At 39.5% G+C, this 22,934-nt stretch overlaps 1 protein-coding gene and 1 pseudogene across 1 annotated transcript in view; both read right to left on the bottom strand.

The window, feature by feature from the left end:
• The window catches only part of GUCY2C (guanylate cyclase 2C), a 93,972-nt gene that overhangs the window by 34,981 nt on the left and 36,057 nt on the right, over positions 1 to 22,934 (bottom strand). The window contains exons 11-18 of the mRNA XM_043966965.1: positions 21,003 to 21,084; positions 15,114 to 15,219; positions 10,705 to 10,767; positions 10,112 to 10,183; positions 9,527 to 9,631; positions 7,655 to 7,741; positions 2,731 to 2,863; positions 606 to 743 (exon numbers count right to left, since the gene is read on the bottom strand). Of these exons, the coding sequence (XP_043822900.1) occupies positions 606 to 743; positions 2,731 to 2,863; positions 7,655 to 7,741; positions 9,527 to 9,631; positions 10,112 to 10,183; positions 10,705 to 10,767; positions 15,114 to 15,219; positions 21,003 to 21,084 (786 nt within the window). The remainder of the gene's footprint in view (positions 1 to 605; positions 744 to 2,730; positions 2,864 to 7,654; positions 7,742 to 9,526; positions 9,632 to 10,111; positions 10,184 to 10,704; positions 10,768 to 15,113; positions 15,220 to 21,002; positions 21,085 to 22,934) is intronic.
• On the bottom strand, positions 4,974 to 5,810 carry LOC122728390 (annotated as a pseudogene).

Here is a 22,934-nt window from a genome sequence, read left to right as displayed (position 1 = left end):
TGTTTTTGTTGCTGTTCAGTTGTGTCTGACTCTTTGTGACCCCATTTGGGGTTTTCTTGGCAAAGATACTAGAGTACTTTGCCATTTCCTTCTCCAGCTCCTTTTACAGATAATGAAACCGAGGCAAAGAGGGTGAAATGACTTGCCCAATGTTACACAGCTAAGAGTCTTCATGACTCCTGGCCCATCACTTTATCCACTGTACTCCCTAGCTGTATTTAATAGACAATAAATGCTTATTAACTAACAAAGCTACCTCTACCAAGGCAGATCAGCAACTTTTCTAACAACTTACAGTCATAGTGATTTTCTTGGCCCACTGAGGGTCAAAGTAACTTTGTCCAGGATCATACAGTCAAGACAAGACTTGAACCTGGCTTTCATTAACTCTGAGGTCCACTATACTACACTGCCTCTCTGAACAGAGATCATTGCTCCAATTTTATAGAAAAAGAAAACTGGAGCTCAGTATGCTTCATCACTGAGGAATGAAATGAATTAACTTGTGTCAGAGTTAGTAGCAGCACCTCAGCCAGAAAGAATATGCATCTCCTGACATCTAGATTAGTGTTCTTTTCTGTGATGCCCAGTTTGTACACCCTTACCTTTCTGGTCCCAACAGCTCGATGTGTAAAAGGTTTCTCTTCGAAGTATAATCTCTTGTGTGATGATCCCATAGCTGTACACATCACCTTTCTGAGACACATTTGCTTCTCGGAGGTGTTCAGGAGCCATCCACAGATCTGAGGTACCAAAAACATTTGGGGATGGTCAGCAACTCTTTTCTCATCCATCCCTCCAAAACCCTTTTCTCCTTCCAAGTCCTTTCCTTGCATAATCTGACCTGACTAAAAAGAAAGATTATCTTGAGTTTAGCAGAAGAGTATCTTTCTTTCAAGACACTCAAGGCTGAATAGAAGTTTATTGCAATGCTGGTATCAGGGAAAAGGATTAGCATTTACCTTACAGCTTTTGTTAAAGTTGCACTGTTTTTTCTATTTAAAATTTTTGTTTTGTTTTGTCTTGTTTTTTAATTTTTGTTTTGGGTTTTTTTCTATTAAAATTTTTTTATTGATTTCTTTTAACATCACCTTTATTTCCTAACATATTCCCTCTTTACCCATCAAACTATCATTAGTAACAAAGAATTTTTTTAAAAAAAAAAGGAAGTTGGGGAGTAGAAAATTCAGCAAAACTCACCAGCACATAAAGTGAGTCCGACAATATATACAATGTTCCACTGCTATAGTCCTCATCCTCTACAAAATAAGGACAGACATCATCTTCCCACGCTTCCCTGAATTCTTCATACTCATAAAAGGGATCAATAGATATGTTGTAATCAGATATTACTATGCCATAGGATGAACATGAATATGAATGGCCTGGCCCAGAACATTTGGTATAGCTGAAAGGACTGAATTGAAATGATCACGTGGCTAACTTTCTGGGCCTAACGGAGAAGGGCAATGCAGAGGCAGGATATCAGAGATGGCCAGAGGCCCTAACGTGGGAGCCTTGTACCCTGACAGTGCTGTGCTTCTGGCCACATACCATGAGTCCTCTCAAAGGGACAGGGAAGGGGGCCTTTAACGACCCAGTGGGATTAAAAAGTAAACCGTCCACAGGCATTCAACAACCAGAGGTAGATGAGAATGAATTTATTCTGAGTCTTTAAGAATATTGCTCTGAAGATGATAAATCAGTAAAGTGTCAGTTGTTGAATTTGAATAACTGTATTTGGGAAACAATCATCATATCTAGGCCCAGCACCCATGTGATAGGCCTAGTCCCTTCCTAAAGGTTGTTAATTTAGTGATTGTCTAAGAACTCTACTGAATGGAACTTTTTTGTGATACCAGTGCCACTGAAAACTCTACCTGCTGGGTTTGCTTAGATTTCTTAGTGCAAAGCATAGGGAGAAGCCCTTGAAAAGACAATTCTTGAGCTACCCAATCTCCTCCCTCCTTCCCCTCCAACCCCAAGACCATTTAGAATTTTCTGTAATTTAGTATATGAACAAATGAGTCCTAGGTACCCAACATGATTTACTGAGGAGAAGGGGTGATGCATCATTTGACAATGAGAGACAGTCTCTGCTCAGCCTCTGGAACACATGTCATCTAAATAATCTCAGGGACTTCCTGTGAAGGGTAAATGATAAGCCCCAGTGGAACAGGCCTCAGCACAGGCTCTCAGGAGCCCTTCCCCATGCCAGCAGAACTGGTGACTGCTTGCACATAGCAGCTAAGTAATAGAGTTGATGATGTAATATATATATATATGTATACATAGCTATTACATATAGTGTGTATATATAGTGTTTGTGTGTGTACACACATGTGTTCAACGTTAACACATTGTTGTTCGATCGTTTTCAGGCATGTCCAACTCTTTGTAACCCTATTTGGGGTTTTCTTGGCAAAGATATTCAAGTAGTTTGCCATTTCCTTCTCCAGCTCATCTTACAGATGAGAAAACTGAGGCAAACAGGGGTAAGTGACTTACCAAGAGTCACATACAACTAGTAAGGGTCTGAGGCCAGATTTAAACTCAGGAAGATGTCTTCTGACTCCAGGCCCAGAGCCCTATCCACTGAGTCACCTAGGCTAGGGCTTCTCATTACCCTATTTTATGACACAAGTAGCCTAGCTATGCCTATAAAAAACTCAAACCCAGAGATAAAGCCATCAATAAGTATGGAAGTTAGAGAATGGAATAATTACTAACCTTTCTTTGAAGGTAAAATGGAATTGCAACCAAAGTCAGTGATCTTTACCACCATTCTGCTGTCCACTACACAATTAGTAGACTTCAGACGACCATGTACTTCAGTTTTACTGGAGTGCAGATAAGACATCCCCTATCATTTTTTCAATTGCAAACAGAAAAAAAAAATGAAAAAAGTGAGATAGCTGAATAGCCTTAGAAATAGCTGAGAATTCACAGATGTATTGTTCTTAGGTTTGTTTTTCTTTTAAAGTAGTGAGAAGATCAGGGGACATAATGAATATCATAATCCACCAGTTCAGTTCATTAAACTTTTCAGTTCATTTCATTCAATTTAAAATCAGAAAGCGTTGACTGAGGACCTGCCATGTACCTAGGATCTCATGTAAATTTTTCTCAGCATATAAGGCCTAAGTGATTTGGTAACATTGCAATGAAACTTTGGTTACCTTCAAGATAAGCAGATAAATAGTTTAACTTCAATTTCTCATCAACAAAAGGGCAATAAATTTCCATAATGAAAAGGGAACTGTTCTAGGAGGTGACAAAGGTGTTTGTCATTTCCTCTGCCACTTTCTTGCTGTATGACCTTTGTTGAGTTGCTTTATCTGGGCTTTGGTTCTCTAATCTATAAAGGGGCATGATAATACTTTATCTACTAAGAGGTGAGGATTTGGATCAAATGATTTCTTGTTGTCCTTTCTGGTTCTGGAATATATGATTCTACCCTGGCAAAATTCTTACCATCGACCCTGCTACCCACCCTTTGTACCACTAGACCTCCAGAGACCATGACCTGGGGGGAAGGAAGAATTTAACCCATTCATCTTTGGCATTCCCAATGTAGGGTCTATGATGCTCTAATTGATGGGTAAATAAGCATAAAATCCCACAGCTAGATGGGCTACAAATATCTAGTCAGCCCCAGCCATGCTTCATGTTTTACCCCAGACATCTTGCCATCTTCTCTGCCACAAGCCCTTCTGAACCAACTGACTTCCAGACTATTCCCTAGGGGACTTTAATCCACTCCATTTTGGAACTCCTGCCTTTGTTCATGCTGTCCTGATTGGTTAACATGTGAATGCTAATCCACATGGCTAAATGAGCCTCCATATTTAATCATGCTTCATAGTCTACCCCAACCATCTTCTTGTCATATAACCAAAGGAATACTCCCCATCCTCCCTTTCCCCCTCTTCCTCTTCTTCTAGTAGTTAGCTCAGTGACTGGCACATAGTAGGCACTTCATAAATGCTGACTGGCTGAGGAAATTTAATCAAATCAGTATTGACAGAAGGAGTATGTCAGTAGCTCCACTCATCCCTGTGACTTACCAAACCAAAACATCTCTCCCTAACCCCAATTAGAATGTAAGCTCCTTGAGGGCAGGGGCTATGTCTTTTATATTTGAATCTCTAGCACTTGGGTCAGTGCTAGGCATGTAATAAGTGCTTAATTACCACTTTTCATTCTTTCTTTCATTGACCTTGCAGGAGGAATTGGGAAAGAATTGGAATTTAGCCAATGCAGTATATTGACTTTCCTATTGGTGAGCTGTTATTTTAGCATTTTTAAAAAATCCCTTGTCCTGAGCCTTATTAAAAGAAAAAGTGTGATATAGTAAAAGAACTGTAAATTTTGGAATCAGAACACCAATCAGGAAAATCTGAATAGAATTTTTTGCCCCTTCCTTCACACCGGAGAAGTCTGAATGTTTTCTTTTTCTTTTTTCCCTCTTTTTGAGAGTCTTCTGTGTATTGCTTTATAGCAGAATGCCCAACACAGATCCTCATAACTGTCAGATAGTCAGCTGTGCAAAATATTACAAATGGGAGACATGTTTTTTTTTCAAAAAATAAATACTTAAACACAAATTTATGGTCCTACAAAAAGAGTATTTAAACTAGATGGTCTAAGTTGATCTGCCTCCTTGAACCCACAATAACTTATTTTCCCCAAAACCAATAGAATCAATATATTGAATCATCATCAGTTCCACTGTGTGAATAATGGATCACAATAAATGAGTCCCTTTTTCTAAGAGCTTTCCTTGGCTCCTCTACAAACATGATCTGGCCTGGATAAAAAGACAACAGGAATTTCTTGAAGGTCAATGGTCCAAAATACTAAGTATGGTTAAGTATTCTATGTGATCTATAGTCACTGGTGCCATTTTTAGTTAGGATGGACGTAGATTACTTTCTTCAATTCAACATACAGGACAAGCATGAAAGCTCCACTCATGCCTCTAAGAACACTGGACCAGGCACTCTTGAAGAAAGCTTTGCCCCCCTCATCTTTAGCAATCTTATTCCAGCAGTCAATGGTCCCAGTGTATATCAGCTCCTTTGCACACAGACTGCATCATCATTCGCTGCCTTACTGTACCAAAGGGATAGGAAATCACACCTACCACAGCAGTCACTGTTTGTGTAATCATTTAACTTATCCCAATATGAGTGTTCTTCGGATCTGGGAGCATACCTTTTGTTATTTCATAGATTCCAAAGTAGGTGCTCTATAGATAATAATACCCTGCACTGAGACACTGAAACCTTGATCAGACTTGATCCATCAGACTTGGTGATTTTCACAGGGCAGTGTCACAAGCCTTTGAATTCTCTTTCAGTGCCAGATTTCCCAACATCAGCTGCCAAACGGGTTCTCACAAAATCCAAGGGGTAGGCAAAGTAGAGAGAAGTGGCTCCAGCTGTACCACCAGAGGCAAGGTTGCCAGCAAAATACCTCCAGAATTGTGTGTGCTTGTGCACTCCTCCCCAAAACACCTGCTTATACTTATCCTTAAAGGCGAAGTTGGCCTGGGTGGGGAAAGATCTGATGACATTTGCTAAATTACCCTGCCAGAAGGAAAGCATCCCTTGTTCCTTTGGAATTCGGACTATACAGTCCATTATGCCTTTGTACTGCTTATCTGCAGCAATTTGTTTACTTGCAGGCTGCACCTGCAATGGTAGTAGCTTGACTCTCTTGATGGGGACCACCACAGTCTTGGAGGTAGCAGCAGCAAAGCCACTGGCCAGGACGTCTTTGGTGAAGGAGACAGCCTGTTCCATCATGATTAGGGAAGGGGAAAGTGTTGGAGTTGGAAAAAGAAAGCCAGTGAGAGAGGGCCAAAAGCTGAGGAACTCATTGCTGTCTGCACTGCCACTTGCTACAGCTCAGATCAAAAGGTTCTTTTTCTTTTATGGGGTGTTTACAGTACCTGATTGTAAAATTTGGTTTGTATTTGGTCATAGGCTATATGTGGGTCAATGTTCAATAAAAATACTGTGTATATATTTTATGCATTTCTGAGTTTCTAAACTTTTTGTCCGCTGACCTTTGCATGTCATCTGCAGCTTCCACAAAACTCCCCAAAAATTTCCAGTTTAATTTCTTATGCTAACCCACAATATATAGAAATCACAATGGGGAAAGTCATGATGTGGAAGGGCAGTGATGTGGTTCAGTGGATAGAGTGCCAAGCCTGGAGTCAGGAAGATTCCTCTTCTTGAGTTCAAAGACCCTGAGCAAGTCCCTTAAAACCCTGTTTTCCTCTGTTTCCTCATCTATAAAATAAGCTGGAGAAGGAAATGGCAAACCACTCCAGTGTCTTTGCCAAGAAAACCTTAAATGGGGTCACAAAGAGTTAGGTCTGACTGAAATGACTGAACAACAATAACCAGGTCACTGGTATAAGAACCCAAATTCCAGTCTAGTACTTTCTCTACTACATGACTTTCTCTTTTCAAAGATTAGGAAATAGGACTAAAGAAAGCACTTTGCTTTAAGGTCACTCTCCTGGAACTTAAATATAGACCTTCTGACCTTCTGATTCATTGTCCATTATGTTCATCACTGTACTGTGACTGCCCCTTAGAAAGAAAACAAAGTTTTTCAGGCCCAGCGCTTATTCAGGGGCTAGTCTAGCTTCCATTGCCATTTCCTTCAAGAAATTTACCTAGTGAAAATGTAGAGCCTTCTCCCCCCAACCTTGAATATATTTAACTAAACCAACATTTACTAAAAATTAACTATGTGCGAAGTACTATGCTAGGTATTTATTCATTTATTCAACAAGCATTTATTAATCACGCATTCTGCAGGTGGTGAGGGAAAGACACTGAGATACAAAGAAAAAAATGAAACAATTCCTGTCCTCCAGGAACTTACACTCTCTTGAGGGAAAAACATTTATCCAGAGAAGGAAATACAAAATACATAAATGTAAAACACCATGGTTTGTGCAGGGGTGAACACTAGCCATTGAGAGGATGGGGGTGGGGTGGAGAACTCCGTAGGAGGCTATGGTAGTCCATTATGAAGACTATTACACCAGTAGTTTGGAGAATCCAATGGAGAAAGAATGGACTCCTATGTGGAGAATACTATTCTAGGCACAGGGGGAGGAACAGAATTTAGATCAGGCCCAGTCACTCTGTTGTGACAGAACCAACATTTTATTCCATTTGCAGATTTTCATCCAGTTTTTATTCACTTTATGCCAAACTGAGTTTCCTCACTTCTCTGTTTTCCATTTGCTTAAGCATATTAATCTCTGCCTAATTTGTTACATACCATCAGCTCACAGTTCATATACTACTTAATATTACATTCAGAAACCATACCACCAATCACGCTTTAAAAGGCAGAAGGGCATAGCAAATTTTAGAGAACTGGAAAGGAGGGGCCTTCTTACTAATTCAGCTTAATAGTTTATTAGGAAACTGAAAACTTCATTTGATATGTATTGGGGATTATTTTTAGTCATTTAACATAAGGATAAGAAATGGATGAATTTTATCTGACATATTCAGGCTGAAACATATGATGCTTTCAATATAGAGTAGAGATGACTTGATACATTTTTCTCTAGGTAACTTATGGAAGTGTGCTTAATGTTGGCAAGCCACGTACTTACCTTGGCAATGTCATACATGACAGAAATTTTAAACTCCCAGTCCATGAAGGTGCCATCAGGGTAGGAGATTGTATCATTTAAAACTTCCTAAGAAAGATGAAAAAAGAAGAAGGTTATTGTTGGCAAGGAAGGAAGTTACTCAACTTATTATCAAAAAAAAAAAAAAACAACTCCAAATGAAATGCCTTGAGTAACAAAGATTAAAGTAGGACAATATACCCTAGAGTTTTCTTGAAAAGTTTTAAAAAATTGTCAAGGTTTATTTAATCACTAGGAAGATCTACAAGATAGCAGTCTATGGCTTTTAGATCTTTATCTTTTCATTTCTTTCCAAGGTGAAAGGGTTGAGTACAACCCACTCAGATATGAGAGAGCTGGCATTTCATAAGCAGGTGGCTCCATCATGAGTTTTTCATGTCATACTTAAACTAAGGTTTTTAAAAAATCTATTGTAAAATTCATCAATTAAATACTACAAAAATATTCCTAAAATATTGACAAAGAAAGCATTCCACCATTCTCCTTTTATGAGAAAAATATGATTGTACTACTTAAACCAGGTAAGAATAAAGCAAAGACACCTATAGACCATTATCACTAATGAATGTGGTCTCTTATGCCTTTCCCATGTAGGGCAGTTATGTGGCCCTTTGAATATATGCCTCCTTACCTCTTTGTATTTATTTTTTCCTGCTTCTAGGAGAAAGAATATTGGAGCATATTGTGAGTTTAGAAATACTGGAAGTCCAGTAATAGGAGTCCAAGTCAGCATTTACTATGAGCCAAATCACTAGTATGGCCTTAAGGAGTGGGAGCCAAGCCCAGCAGGAGCTAAGAAGCTGACTTATCCAACAGTAATGACAAATTTGGAAGTGAATTTGGTGCAGTGAATGCTCAGAGTATCTACTTTATATTTTGATCTACTCTTCTCAGAGACCTAAGTGATCTAGAGGAGAGCTCGTCCTCAAGTGTTAGAGGTGAGAAATTCTTTGTAACTTTTGTTCTTATTACTTGGTAAATATTTGGGTTTGTAAAAGCTAATTGATGTTATTGGGTTAAATGATATTGCTAGTAGTTAACATTGGGGGTAATAGCTCAAGGCAATAGGATTAAGAGACAGCAACCCGGGGGCAGCTAGGTGGCACAGTGGATAAAGCCCTAGATTCAGGAGGACCTGAGTTCAAATCCAACCTCAGACACTTGACACTTACTAGCTGTGTGACCCTGGGCAAGTCACTTAACCCTCATTGCCCTGGAAAAAAAAAAAAGAGACAGCCACCTGCTGTATACTTAGAACCCAGAGAAGGTGGTGTATTCATAGCCCTCTGAGGACCTGGATTGTGAGTGTAAGAGTTGTAATAGGGATCCTAGAGCTTATAAAGGTTCCAATATGGTTCCAATCCCTCATTATAGACAAAAGATGGAAAACTGAACTTCCCCTCTCTGTTCTTTTGCAACCCTTATCTGGTTATTTGTGTTCCTTGTTAGAGCAATCCAAAAATCTGAGTGACTGCTCTATGATCAGCTGAATGGTTGATCAAGACTCTAGTCTTCAAAATCCATAAGACTCATATTTTATAAGGTCCCCTATACCAGCTTCCTCTGAATTCCGTCAAGAGATAGGCTTTTCCCCTCTTATTATTATTATTATTTTTTTTTTTGGTGAGGCAATTGGGGTTAAGTGACTTGCCCAGGGTCACACAGCTAGTTAAGTGTCTGTCAAGTGTCTGAGGCCGGATTTGAACTCAGATACTCCTGAATCCAGGGCCAGTGCTCTATCCACTGTGCCACCTAGCTGCCCCCTCTCTTATTTAACTATAGTAAAATATTGAAACTGAATAAAAAAGAGATCTGAAAAAACTGATTTCTTACCCGAAGGGATCCCCTCTCACAGTACTCGATCACTCCAAAGATCATGGTGTCAATCTTCACTGTACCATAGAATTTGGTCAGGTTGTAATAGTCAACCTGGAGTAACTGGGATAACACATTTTTATACTTAGTAAAGCAGCCAGAGAATCCCAAGAGAGCAGTAGCTAGTATGTTGGTATAAAAATGTTTTTTTATTCCTTTGAGTTCCCATAAGACTAAGCCTTTTAACAGAGGAACTCTGATCAATACAATGGATAACCATAATTCCCGAAGGCTCACTTGTTATGAAACATGCTCTTCACCTCCAGATATATGTTGATATTTGTGATGGATTCAAAGTACAGATTGAGACTTTAAAAAAAAATAGGGCCAATAAAGGAATTTGTTTTGTTTGTGTTTATAATAGGTTTTGTTTTTCTTGCTTTCTCACTGGGTATGGGGGGAGGTGAGGAGTTAGGTTAGGAGGGAGAGAATATGAATTTGAAACGAAAATAAAATTGAATTTTTAAAAATCCTTTAATAAAATAAAATATGTGACCCCATCTTTGGCTAGGATTGGAGGCCCCACATTGGGCACACGAATACCTTATTCAGGTCTATCTTCTGCCTCTCGGTGAAGTTGCCATCACTGTGCTTGAGATCTTTAAGGATTACCACCTGCCAAAAATAGATCAGTTACAGTCAGGAAGCTTGTCCTTGTGGTATAACCTTGGCTTTGACAAAAGCTAGTCCCACGTTGGACCCTCACACTCCAAACTCAACAAGATTTAAGTGTCTATGTCTACACGGGAACTGATCTAGATGCTCAGTACTCCCAGGAACCCTATCTTCCCCTGCTATCTCCTGAAAGTAGGCAGGCAAGCACAAACACACACACACACACACACACACACACACACACACACACACTGTCCTGGGAAGATGCCCAGGTGATCTGAAACTCATGTAGCAGAGTTCTTACCTTTTCTATCCTCATCCATCCCTGGGAAGAACCCATTGGACCATTTTCAGGAACCACCAGCCCATACCTGCTGGCTCTGCAGGTTCAGCATTGGGCATTAGCTAAGGTATGAAGGAAGCCCCAACAGCCATAATGACCTTTTCCATTCATCACTTAGACACACACATGTTCCTTAATAAAAGGTCAGAGAAAAGAAAGAAGGATGAGGTCCAACTACCTTTTTGTCATATTTTCCTTGACGTAGCCTTGTAACGGTATCACGTCTCTTGTCTTCATCAATCTGGTACAGACAAAAAGGTTATTCAATCCAACATTAAATGGATTATGGGGGTTCATTTCTTATATGGGTTGTTGTTCCAGTTGGAAAGCTGTACAAGGCCACCAACCTCACTCTCTCCTCCAGAGCCATCCAGTGGTAAGATATATATGAGCAGGACTGGAGATGGCCCCAGATGTTTGCTTGTGTTCTTTTTTTTTCCAATTAAGGAAATTGAGGCAAAGTGACTTTCCCAGGATCATGCAGCTAGTAAAAGTATCTGAGGTGAGATTTGAATTCAGGTCCTCTTAACTCTAGGGCCAGTGCTCTATCCACTGCACCTCCTAGCTGCCCCCCCTTATATGGGTGAGATTAGATGACTACTGAGGTCCTTTTCATTAGACTGAGCTCTTTTTTTTTTTTTTTGGAAGACTGAAAATGGTATTTATTTAAAGTTTTGAGTTTTGTAGGCACTCCTTAAATACTTGTTGGCTTATTGACTTAACTTCCAAGTTTCAAAGTATGTTTTTCTGTGACTTACAGAAGCTGCACAACTTTGCCTGTAATACTACACCTATCATTTGTTTCAGGGTAGCCAGTAAGATAGCTAAACTCTGAGACAGTCCCACCTTCCCTGAGTCATAGTCAAGACCTTTCTGCCTTCCCACTTCCTTAGTTACCATTCCCATTTCAGCCAGAGGCACCTCTGCTTATATAGGCTTAAACAGATTATATAGGATTAAGCAAATAACCCTAAATTAAGAATTTAAATTATTGGGTTAATTCTGGTCCTAAGCAGGAGGTAAAGAGTACAATTTTAGTTAGGGCTCATAATTTCCATGCTTTCTTCTGTCTTCCCATGGTCTGTCTCCCTCCCTTGGGTCATTGCTCCTGGGACCTCTCCATTAGCCAAAAGTTATTCATATTTATATAGGGTCACCTGTAAACTATACAGTATGTCAGATAGAAGGGATAGCAGTGAAAGGGAGATTGAACTAGGGGATTCCAAGGTCTCTCCTAAAATAATATGATTCTGTTATATCTATCATACCTGTCTCTTATAGCATCAATCCTATGTCTGGCTTCCCTGGACCCCCACTGCCCCCAATCTCCTAGCCTATGCTTACTTGTCTTGGTTGACCTTACTAGCCTTGACCTTTGCATGTCTGGACAGACATTTACTATCTTCTTCTACCTGTCCTAGCTGATTCCTTTGAATTTTACCTCTGAACGACCTAAGACACCAGTCACTTCCCCTTTCTTTGCAGGTAAAACTCCAGATTTTGGACCTCCAAATCCTATTGCCACCCAAGTCCCAGTGTGATAGGAATATCCTATATACTCTTTACTATTAGTTGTCTATTCTATCCTGTAAAATTACCTATCCAGGGTCTCATTCTTCTCTCATATTAAATGAGATGACTTGTGGAAAGTACTTTAAAGGCCTTGAATTGCTATATAAATGTTAAGCTATTATTATTCTTGGTATTAGCTACTTTTATTATTCCCATAAACAGCCAGGTGACTCAGTGGATAAAGGGCTGGATCTGGAGTCCAAAAGACCTGAGTTCAAATTCAGTTTCAGACACTTACTAGTTTGGAAAAGTCACTCAATCTCTGTCTGCCTCAGTTTCCTCTTTGGAAAATGGAGATAACGATAGTACCTACCTCCCAGGGTTGTTTCAAACATAAAATGAGATGATATTTGTAAAGTATTTTGCAGACCTTAAATACTATTATTATTGTTCCTTCCAAGGAACATATAAATTGTCATTATTATTTAACATGTTACCCTTCCTAGGAGCACATGTTTTAATAATACTGATTATGAAAATAATAACTAGCACTTATATAGTGCTTTTAGGTTTGAAAAGCATTTTATGTGATTACTTTTAAAAAGGGAACTTCTTTATACAAGACAACAGGACACAATGCAACACAATATTTATTAAGTACCAACTATGTGGAGTGCACTATATTAGAAGTTGGGAGAGATACAAAGTTGAGATGAGAAATAAGGCCTGCCCTTGAGGAACTTAGAGTCTAGCAATAGCTTGGCCCAAAGGAATGAACTATAGGAATTTCAAATAGTATGGCAGGTGGTTGAAAAAAATCTTTGGGGAACAGAGGTAGAGTTAACCTTATGCATAGGTATAGTAGTATATAGTATAGTACAACAGAGGTGTCAAAGACACAACCTGAGGGCAGAATGAGAACCATAATATTTCCCAGTGAGGTGGGAAACATACATTAAAAATGTGATTGTGAAATATTAAACAAAATAAAATATGGAAAAATAGTTCATATGTGATTTTCTAAGTTAACATGCCCCTCTCATGCTTATGGATGGCGTACTGGCCCATTTTTTATTTGAGTTTGACACCATTGGTATACAAGCTATGATTTAAGTGACTTTGTAAAATTTCGATCCACACCCCACTCCCACTCAAAATTTCTCTTATTGTTTTGTTGTTTTTTCAGTTATATCTGAATCTTCATGACTCCATTTGGCATTTTCTTTGGCAAAGATATTTGGAGTGGTTTGCCATTTCCTTCTCTTGCTCATTTTACAAATGAGGAAACTGAGGTATACAGAGTTAAGTGACTTGCCCAGGGTCACACAGGTACTAAGTGTCTGAAGCTAGATTTGAACTCACAAAGAAGAATCTTCCTGACTCCAGGCATATAGCTCTATCCACTTTGTCACCTGTCTGCCCCTAAAATTTCTCTTATACCCTACTTAAATTACTCTATTTGGGACACTTTTACTATAAATTATTCACTTTGGTTACCGTTGTATTTTTCACTTTCATTCTTTTTCTTTTATTCAAGTCTTCTTGTATAAAATGACTAATATGGAAATGTTTTACTTAATTGCACATGTATACCCTATATCTGATTGCTTACCATCTCAGGGACAGGAGAGGGAAGGGAGGGATAGAATTTGGAACTCAAAACTTTAGAAAAATGTTCAAAAAAATTTGTTTTAGCATGGAATGGGGGAAACTTTTATAGTAAGGGGAAAGACACGCATTACACCTCAGAGTGAATTAGTTTAATCAGCTTATTTTCCATTTAATACCTAGTTGAGATTAGACAGTTTTGATGGTGGAGGTCAGGAAAGAGGAGACATCATTTTGGAATAAGGCACTGATGGGAGTAGGGCACAGCTAGGTGGAGCTGGAAGTGGGAGACTCTCAGCATTTGGAAGGCAAAATGAAGAGAATGAAGTCTGACAATACCAATCACGTAGTAGTGGTGTCTCCTGGCTGTCAGAGAATATTGATCAGGCAACAATGGTCATTGCTGAGTAGGTTAGGCCCTGCTGAAATAGGGTTTGGGTTTTTTTGTGTTTTGTTATCAGGGGCAGGGGGGACGGTTAGGGTTTGTTTGTTTTCTTAAAGAGAAAAGAACTTGATTTCTTGTTTTATCAATTATCTGGTCTTAAGAATGTAATGGAGGGACAGCTAGGTAGCACAATGAATAAAGCACTGGCTCTGGAATCAGGAGGACCTGAGTTCAAATCCAGCCTCAGACACTAGCTGTGTGACCCTGGGCAAGTCACTTAACCCTCATTGTACCCCCCCCAAAAAAATGTAATGGAGAAAATGTAAATAACAGATTAAGCTACAAGTATGTTCTACAAAGATTTTTCTTTTCCGACAGTTGGCTGTTAAAACACTTACCAGCACATGCCTGAATGAAATTCTCACCTTAAAATCTAGAGAAGGTTACATTTAAAATGCAAATATGTTACCTGAGAAACATAAAATACTAATCCATAAGTACCTACTAACACAGCACCAGCACCGATGAGTTTATCAAATTAATTACTTTCCATCCAGAAAAGCAGAGAGAGAGCCCTGAGGGACTGGGGGCAAATATCAAAAAATTCTATTGGCAAAAGATAGGGAAAGGAAAGATAACACATTTGTCTAGCACTGGCCATGGTCTAAGGAGGTTATACATGCAAAAAAAAATTATCCATTTTTGATGTTCTTAAAAAGAAAGGTGGGCAGGGGCAGCTGGGTGGTGCAGTGGATAGAACACCGGCCCTGGAATCAGGAGTACCTGAGTTCAAATCCGGCCTCAGACACTTAACACTTACTAGCTGTGTGACCCTGGGCAAGTCACTTAACCCCAATTGCCTCACTAAAAAAAAAAAAAGAAAGGTGGGGGCAGCTGGGTGGCACAGTGGATAGAGCACCAGCCCTGGAGTCAGGAGTACCTGAGTTCAAATCTGGCCTCAGACACTTAACACTTACTAGCTGTGTGACCCTGGGCAAGTCACTTAACCCCAATTGCCTCACTAAAATTTAAAAAAAAAAAAAGAAAGAAAGAAAGGTGGTTGGGAAGGGTTTGGGCCTTACCTTCAGGCTCACATGACTGGTCTCATCAGTCTCCAAGAGTATGATCTCTTCTGTTGGAATATGGGACCACTTCTTCTGACGAAGTTCATTATTCTTTCTATTTTCCCTTTACAAAATAGAACCAGTCAATTTTTGGCTGTCAGCAACCATGTCATACAACCTCAGAGTATTCAAAGAAATTTGGAACACATTGGCTCTCTCAAGCACTTCTTATTATAGGGTGGGCAAATGGTTTAGCTGTGTTCTCCAAAATGTGGCCTAAGGATCTTATACGAAAGCTTTCTGTCGGACCTTAATGCCCCTTTGTTAAGCCTTGCCCTGGCTCAGAGCCCCTTCTGCTCCTTTTAACAGAATTATAGATCTGTAGGGTAGTAATGAAACTTAGAGATCATCTCATTCAACCTCCTGCCCATTTTACAGATGAGGAAACTGAACTAGAATGGACAAATTTTATTTTATTTTGTTTTGTTTTGTTTGTTATCCCCCTACTTCCATAGTGAGCTAGAGAAAGGGATGGAACTAAAATCTAAGTCTTCTGTCTCTCAAGTCCAGTACCCTTTACACTCTACCACACTGAAAAGTGAAAGAAGAAGTTCAAGAAATGAGAGCCTTAAAGATATATTTTAATTTGAAAATTGTACAAGAACAGATGAACCAGTTTGTGTAGACACACAATTTGTGTAGAAAACTGTATTGCCCTTACAACTATTCCATACACCTGAATTATATTGCCTCTTTCAGCAGGAGTGTTAAAATCTCTTAACATTCTATAGAATGGACCAAAAATCATGATGTTTTAATGACTTTATGAAAATTATTTTTTATTTTTTGCCATTTATGAGATTTGATTTTTCACACATAACAGAAATTTATTCCCTGTACATAATGTATATGATGCTATGGTATTGTAAATTAAGAACAAAAATAAAGGAGTTATTAAATGTTGAAACCCCTTTGTGACTTTTTTGGCCCATCGTGTATAAGGGAGCCTATCATAGTGGAAAAGGCACTGGACTTGTCAGAAAACCAGGGCCTAAATTCACCATTAAACAGTGTGAACTTGGACAAGTCACAAATTCATGGGGCCTTAGCTACCCTCATTTATAAAATGAGAGCATTGTACTAGATAATCTCTACAGCCTCCTCCAGCTCTGTCACTCTGAGTGTCTGTGAAATGGTACGTGGTTGGGGATTTAGCCAGGTGTTTGGGGTCCTTGCTCACCCCAATCATGACTAAGGGCATTTCAGCTTCTACCCCAGCAGTGCCAAATGACTTTCAAGGGCCCCACAAATAGCTTCTTTTCTTGCATAGAACATACCAATGGAAACCAGTGAGAGTAAATCTCCCCTCTGGGAGCTCTTCTGTTCATCAATAATCTTCATTCTGATACGTAGGGCAAATTCTGTTATCTCTCTACAACTATCTACTTCTTTGAGACTTATTTTTACCTTAGGAAGTTTTCCTTATGTGAATCACCATGTTATGAAGAGAAAATATTTCCAACCTTATTCTAGACTAGTTTCCCTCCCCAAAGTTCTCAATTTGGGAAGTTACAGGAGGCCACTTATTCTCCTTCTCAATCCACCCATAAACAAAAGACTTTCCCAGACACTTTTTTCCCTTGTTCAATGGTGGAATCGTTAAGCACAACATTCTCTGTCATATTGGAGAGAAGGTTATTCCCCATATAAACCTTCAAATAACAAGCCAGAGGGGTGGGATCCTCAGGTTAGAAACTATTGATTGACTGACCAAAGAATGTATAATACACACAAAGTGGACTATAGTCTAGGCAGTGAGGTGGCAAAGTAGTTAGAGTGGTGGGCTGGAAATCATGAAGACTCATCTTCCTGAGTTCAAATCTGACCTCAGATACTTACTAGCTGTGGGACACTGGGCAAGTCACTTACTGCTGCTTGCCTCATCTGTGAAATGAGCTGAAGAAGAAAATGGCAAACCATTCTAATATTTTTGCCAAGAAAACCCCAAACTAGGTCACAAAAAAGTTGAATATGACTGAAACAACTGAACAGCAAACTGTATTCTAGGTAGACCTGCAGAAAGGGATTGTGACAGGAGCAATATCCTCCCCCTTCCTCTCTGTGACTAAGGTTAATTTTTACTAAAAAGATATTGAGACCTTCCAGACTTGGTTGGTTGAGGAAAATAAAGACTCGACCTGTTGTCATCACTTCTTGGTTTCTGAGTGTGAAGCAGGCATGACAAGCACCAAATGCCCTCTCTAGTTACAGTGGACACCTCAGTCTAGGGAGCTTCTTTCAGTTAAATCAACTTGTGGTGCCTTCAGTGCCTCTCTCCTGCTATAGCTAAGTAGATCTCCTTTCACTCGTTGAATGATCTATGAATGCCTTATTTTTGTTCCAATATTAAACCTAAACTACCAAAGGATTAGATTCAGTCAGAACAGGGGAATTCTTTTTTATTATATATTCTGGTTAAAAGAAAATTATACATAATCTACACATGGAGAACCAATCTTAAAATCATTTCTCTATTAAATCAAAATTTATTTTAAAATTTAAATATGTAAGTATATAAATATGAATATGAAAATAATAATTTTAAAATCATACACACATATATACACATACAGCTATACAGTTATCCCTGCCACATTGTGCCTTTCCCCTTGTAGATTCAATATAGCACAAGTTGGCATAAGAAATAAAATGAGAATTTGGAGAGAGTTTTGCAGAAGCCCCAGACCACACACAAAGTCCAGTAGAGGATGCAGAAAAAGTTTAGAAACTCAACAATGCATAAAATATATGTATAGTATTGTATGATATTAATGTATTTTATCTGTTAATACCATAGTAATTCAGACTTCTCTGGTACAAAGGGAGGGTCAAAAAATTTTACCTGGATTTTTCCAGATTGTAGGAGTACCATGCCCCCAGCTCCCATGATGTGGAAGGGATAACTATATATAGACATAGGCACAGGCATAGGCATAGGCATTGGCATAGACATAGACACAGACATGGGCATATGTGAGAGTTGGAATAACGCCCCCTGCTGGGAGGAACCTTTTGTGAGCTCTGGCCTGAGCTCACAAGCCGTGTGGCCTTGGCATCAGGAAGTGATGTTTGCTTATGGGTACTGTCGAAGCTACCAGCCAATTAGCTTGGAGCTGTGTGTGTGTGTGTGTGTGTGTGTGTGTGTGTGTGTGTGTGTGTGTGTGTGTGTGTGTGTGTAGGGCCCTGCTTCCGTTTTCAAGGGAGGTTTCTGGGATGAAGAAGGGACAAGGGGCTCTCTCTTTCACTGGGACCTTGTGTGGAGTGGAGCTGAGATGCTGACTCCCTTAGATAGACAGATGAAGGCATCTTGGCCTCTTTCTCTCTCCTCACCAAATTCTTATGCTCCTTAATAAATGCTTAAAAGTCTAAACTCTTGCTAAAGCTTCTAATTTATTGGAGACTACTCATTAGATTTTTAGACAGTTTAGCTAGAATTTTAGCCCCTTACAGATAGCAACTTTACACATAGACATACACATAGACATAGACATAACGTAGATGCAGATGCAGATGTAGATAGATATATACAGATATACACAATCTATACACATATATAGTATACATGTATACAAATATATACTGCAGTATATGTGTACATATATGTACCCATATACCTATACATATATATACACATGTGTGTGTGTGTGTGTGTGATGGCTCCAGAATAAGTAGGAGAAAGAAAGAGAGCTGGACTCCATTTGAGAAATAGCACAGATCTTTCAGTGATCTCAAGTTAATCCTGACACAAAGATGTATTTTTAAATATTAGTGTTCTCCTAGAGAGGTAGTATGACTTGGTGGCTAGAGGGTTGCCCTTGGACTCAGTAAGACTTGGGTTTCAGTTCTGTCTCTGATACCCACCTCTGGGGTGGCCCTAAGTCCTATAACCTCTCTGCCTCAGGCAATTCTTGGAGTCTCTAAGTTGCAGAGAAGGTGCCCATCTGCTTTGGTAGGAGGAAATTACTAGCTCCTTGTGGTAAAGAAATCACAGGTCTGGTTTAAAATAATCCTCTCAATGCTACTATATGGTCATGGAACACCACAATATTTGAAGAATCAAAATTGTGGGTAACTCAAAGAGAAGGCAAAGGCTGAGGCATTTTACTAATAGTAGCTTGCATATAAGAAATAGAATAAAAGATATGATCCAAGAAATGTGTGATTTGAAAAGGAATCACGGAAGTGGACTGCTTCTTAAGTGAGAGTGAGGTATGACTGACAGAGACTTAAATCACACTGCTCCTTGATCTTGGTGACCCCGCATAAGCACCATGGCAGTGGTGGTCGTGGCTCCACTGGCCTCTGTGCCAGATTTGTACCCACAGGGGGCAGCTAGGTGGCGCAGTGGATAGAGCACTGACTCTGGATTCAGGAGGACCTGAGTTCAAATCCAGCCTCAGACACTTGACACTTACTAGCTGTGTGACCCTGGACAAGTCACTTAACCCTCATGGCCCAGCAAAACAAAACAAAACAAACAAACAAACAGATTTGTACCCACATGTTCACTTTTCTGGCGTAGCTGCTTGTGGGGGAGCCTTGCCTGGGGCTTCTGGCCAGCTCACCCTATCTAGTGTGCTTCTGTCTGGTTGCTGCCCTCAGGTGTTTGCACAGGGTAGGGTAAATTTGTTGATTAGTACGACCACATTAGGCCATATGAGAGTTATTTCCCTGAGAATCAAGGAGAAGAATGTTGGGGGACTTCTCTGCTGGCCAGTGGGGATCCATCTCCAGCATCTAGACATCCCTGCTAACTAGAAATGCAGCCACACAGACACCCGTACAGATTATTATATAGAATAGCTATGGATATATAGATACGTATAGACATCTATGTATCAGGGCACTGGCCAGGGAGGGGTCTGTCCTTAGAACATGCACAACGTGCCTTTCTGATTCTGGCCCAAGCTGAGGCTTGGATTGGCAGGATACATATCCTGCACCAGTAGGGGGAGTTAACACCCTGGTAGTTGCTTACACTGATAAAATCATAAATAGGTCCAGGCATCCCCTCAAAATGAATAAAGAAACAAACAAATTAGATGGATGTCTGTTGAGTTTGTTGACTATATTAGGAACATAATAAACATCAAGTATTATAATAAGAAACTACTGCCATTTCTATAGTGCCTTAAAGTTTGTAAAAAATTTTACATACATCAGCTCGTATGAACCACACAAGAACTCGGACAGGTTGGCACTAAGGGTATTGTTATCCTTGATTTACAGATAAGGGGCCTAAGGCTCGGAAAGGTTGATATTTACCCAAGGTCCTACAACTACTAAATATCAGATGAGATTTAGGAGGCATCAAGGTGTATTCAGAGGACCTGGGTTCCAATCCTGCCCCTAATAGATACTACCTATGTGACCTTGAACAAGTTGTTTGACCTTGGGTCCCAGTTTGCTCATCTATCAAATAAAGGCAACTGCCTTATTTAGATTAATTAGTTAATTAGATGATCTCTGAGGTACCTTCCATGTTTAGATATAATCACTAGACTTTATGAACTCATGTCTTCTTGACTTCTAGTCCAGTGTCCCATCCCTCACACCTTGCTGCCTCATGTGGAAGTATGGATTAAGATAATTCTTGGGGGCAGCTAGGTGGCACAGTGGATAAAGCACCGGCCCTGGATTCAGGAGTACCTGAGTTCAAATCCGGCCTCAGACACTTAACACTTACTAGCTGTGTGACCCTGGGCAAGTCACCATGGCCCCGCCAAAAAAAAAAAAAATTTAATTTTTTTAAAAAGATACTTCTTAGTAGAAGGGGTGTGTGTGTGTGTGTGTGTGTGTGTGTGTGTGTGTGTGTGTGTATCCTGACCCCTATAGGAGAGGTCGTACCTGAACACCAGCAGAGCAATGGCTAGTATAAATAAAACTGCTCCCGCAAGAGCAATGACAACAATCATCAGGATTTCAGGGTCTGTGGGTAGAAGAGACAAAGAAGAATGCATCACTAAAAGTCACTGAAAAGAAGCCTTTCAAAGCATTTGTTGTAAAAAAAAAAATCCCACTTTTCAAATGCTACTCAGAGGGGAAGCAAGAGTCTAGGTTTTTCTCCATATTCTTTCCCTGAACTTTGGTTCATCTTCTTTGGCCTCTACATCTGCTCTTCTCCCTGTCCTTAGAAGAAACTGTATCATTAGACTATTTCATTGGATGTGGGGAGAGGTGGTGGGGAAGAAAGGATGACTCAGCCACCTCTGCACCAGGTATCTCTTCTCTTCTCAAAAATTATGTTGAACATTCTTAAAATCAGGGCATGTAGAGTCACATGGTATTAGAATTATTTTTCCAGAATGCACACAATTTTGATGATAGAAATTTGTCTTACCAGAAAATAATAATAACAAGAACTAACATTTACAGAGTGCTTTCTATGTGACAGGCACTGTGAAATATCTCATTTGATCCTCACAACAACCCTAGGAGGTAAGTGCTATTATTATTCTCACTTTACAGGCAAGGAAACTGAGGCAAACAGAGGTCAAGTGACTTGCCTGGGGTTGCACAGCTAGTAAATGTCTGAGGCTGAATTTGAATTCAGTTCTTCCTGACTCCAGGCCCCGTGCTCTATCCACTGTGCCACCTCGCTGCCCCAATAGATAGAAATCTCTAAGCAATGCTAGAAGAGGAAGATGGAAAATTATGGAAATGGTCCTTTTAAAAGTAAATCATGGGGCAGCTAGGTAGCACAGTGGCCCAGGAGTCAGGAGGACCTGAGTTCAAATCCGGCCTCAGACACTTAACACTAGCTGTGTGACCCTGGGCAAGTCACTTAACCCTAACTGCCTCACCAAAAACAAACAAATGAACATAAAGTAAATCATGGCATAGGACAGCTTAGAAAAGGAACTTGTCTGTAATTTCTCAAAGACATTGGCTACCTGGAGCATGTCTAAAGGAAGGCAATCAGATAGATGGGCTAGAGCAGTGATGTCAAAGTCAAATTGAAACAGATTCTTGCAGGCTGAATATTGACTTAGAAAACCACAGATCAAAATTATCTAAGTGGTATTGTTGGATTTTTTTGTTAAACATTTCCAAATTACATTCAAATCTGGTTCAGGAAGCATTCAGGAGGTTGGTTTTATGGCCTGCTGGGCTAGATGATAATATGGTTACAGGGATTCAGAACTGGTTGAATGATCATAGCTAAAGATTATCATTATTGGATTGATAGAACGATTCAGGAAGGTCTCTAATGGACTGCTTCCTGGATCTGTCCTTGATCCCGTACTGCTTAAAATTTTTCATCAATAACTTAGATGAAGGTATTGATGACACACTTATTGAAATTGCCAACAACATTCATAAAACTAGATGAGATAGCTAACATGTTGCATGAAAGAATCAAAATCCAACAATATCTCAGTAGGCTAGAATAATGGGCCAAATCTAATAAGATGAAATTTAATAGGGACAAGTTTGAAGTCCTACATTTGGGTTCAACAATCATCTCAAAACAGGGAAGGTTTGGCTAGACAGAAGGTAGTCTGGAAAAGATCTGGTGATCTTAACTCAATTTAAATCAGTAGTTCAACATGGCAGCTAGATAAGTTAATAAAGGAAATAGAAATGTTTAACCTGAAGAGAGTTCTATTGGGGAAATTCTAAGATTTCTAAGATCACATTTAAAAGATATGTCTTATTCCCAAACAGGAGCACAATCACAATTCTAAGTGAGATAACAAATGTCAACATTTTATTCACAGACAATATTTGCCTGAGAATATTCTCCCAGAATTAATTCATTGGGAACTTTCTAAAAGA

This window comes from Dromiciops gliroides, chromosome 5 (genome assembly GCF_019393635.1).
Source record: "Dromiciops gliroides isolate mDroGli1 chromosome 5, mDroGli1.pri, whole genome shotgun sequence".
NCBI lineage: Eukaryota > Metazoa > Chordata > Mammalia > Microbiotheria > Microbiotheriidae > Dromiciops > Dromiciops gliroides.
Note: the sequence above shows the minus strand (reverse complement) of the source record. Positions and strands in the feature narration are given on the sequence as shown.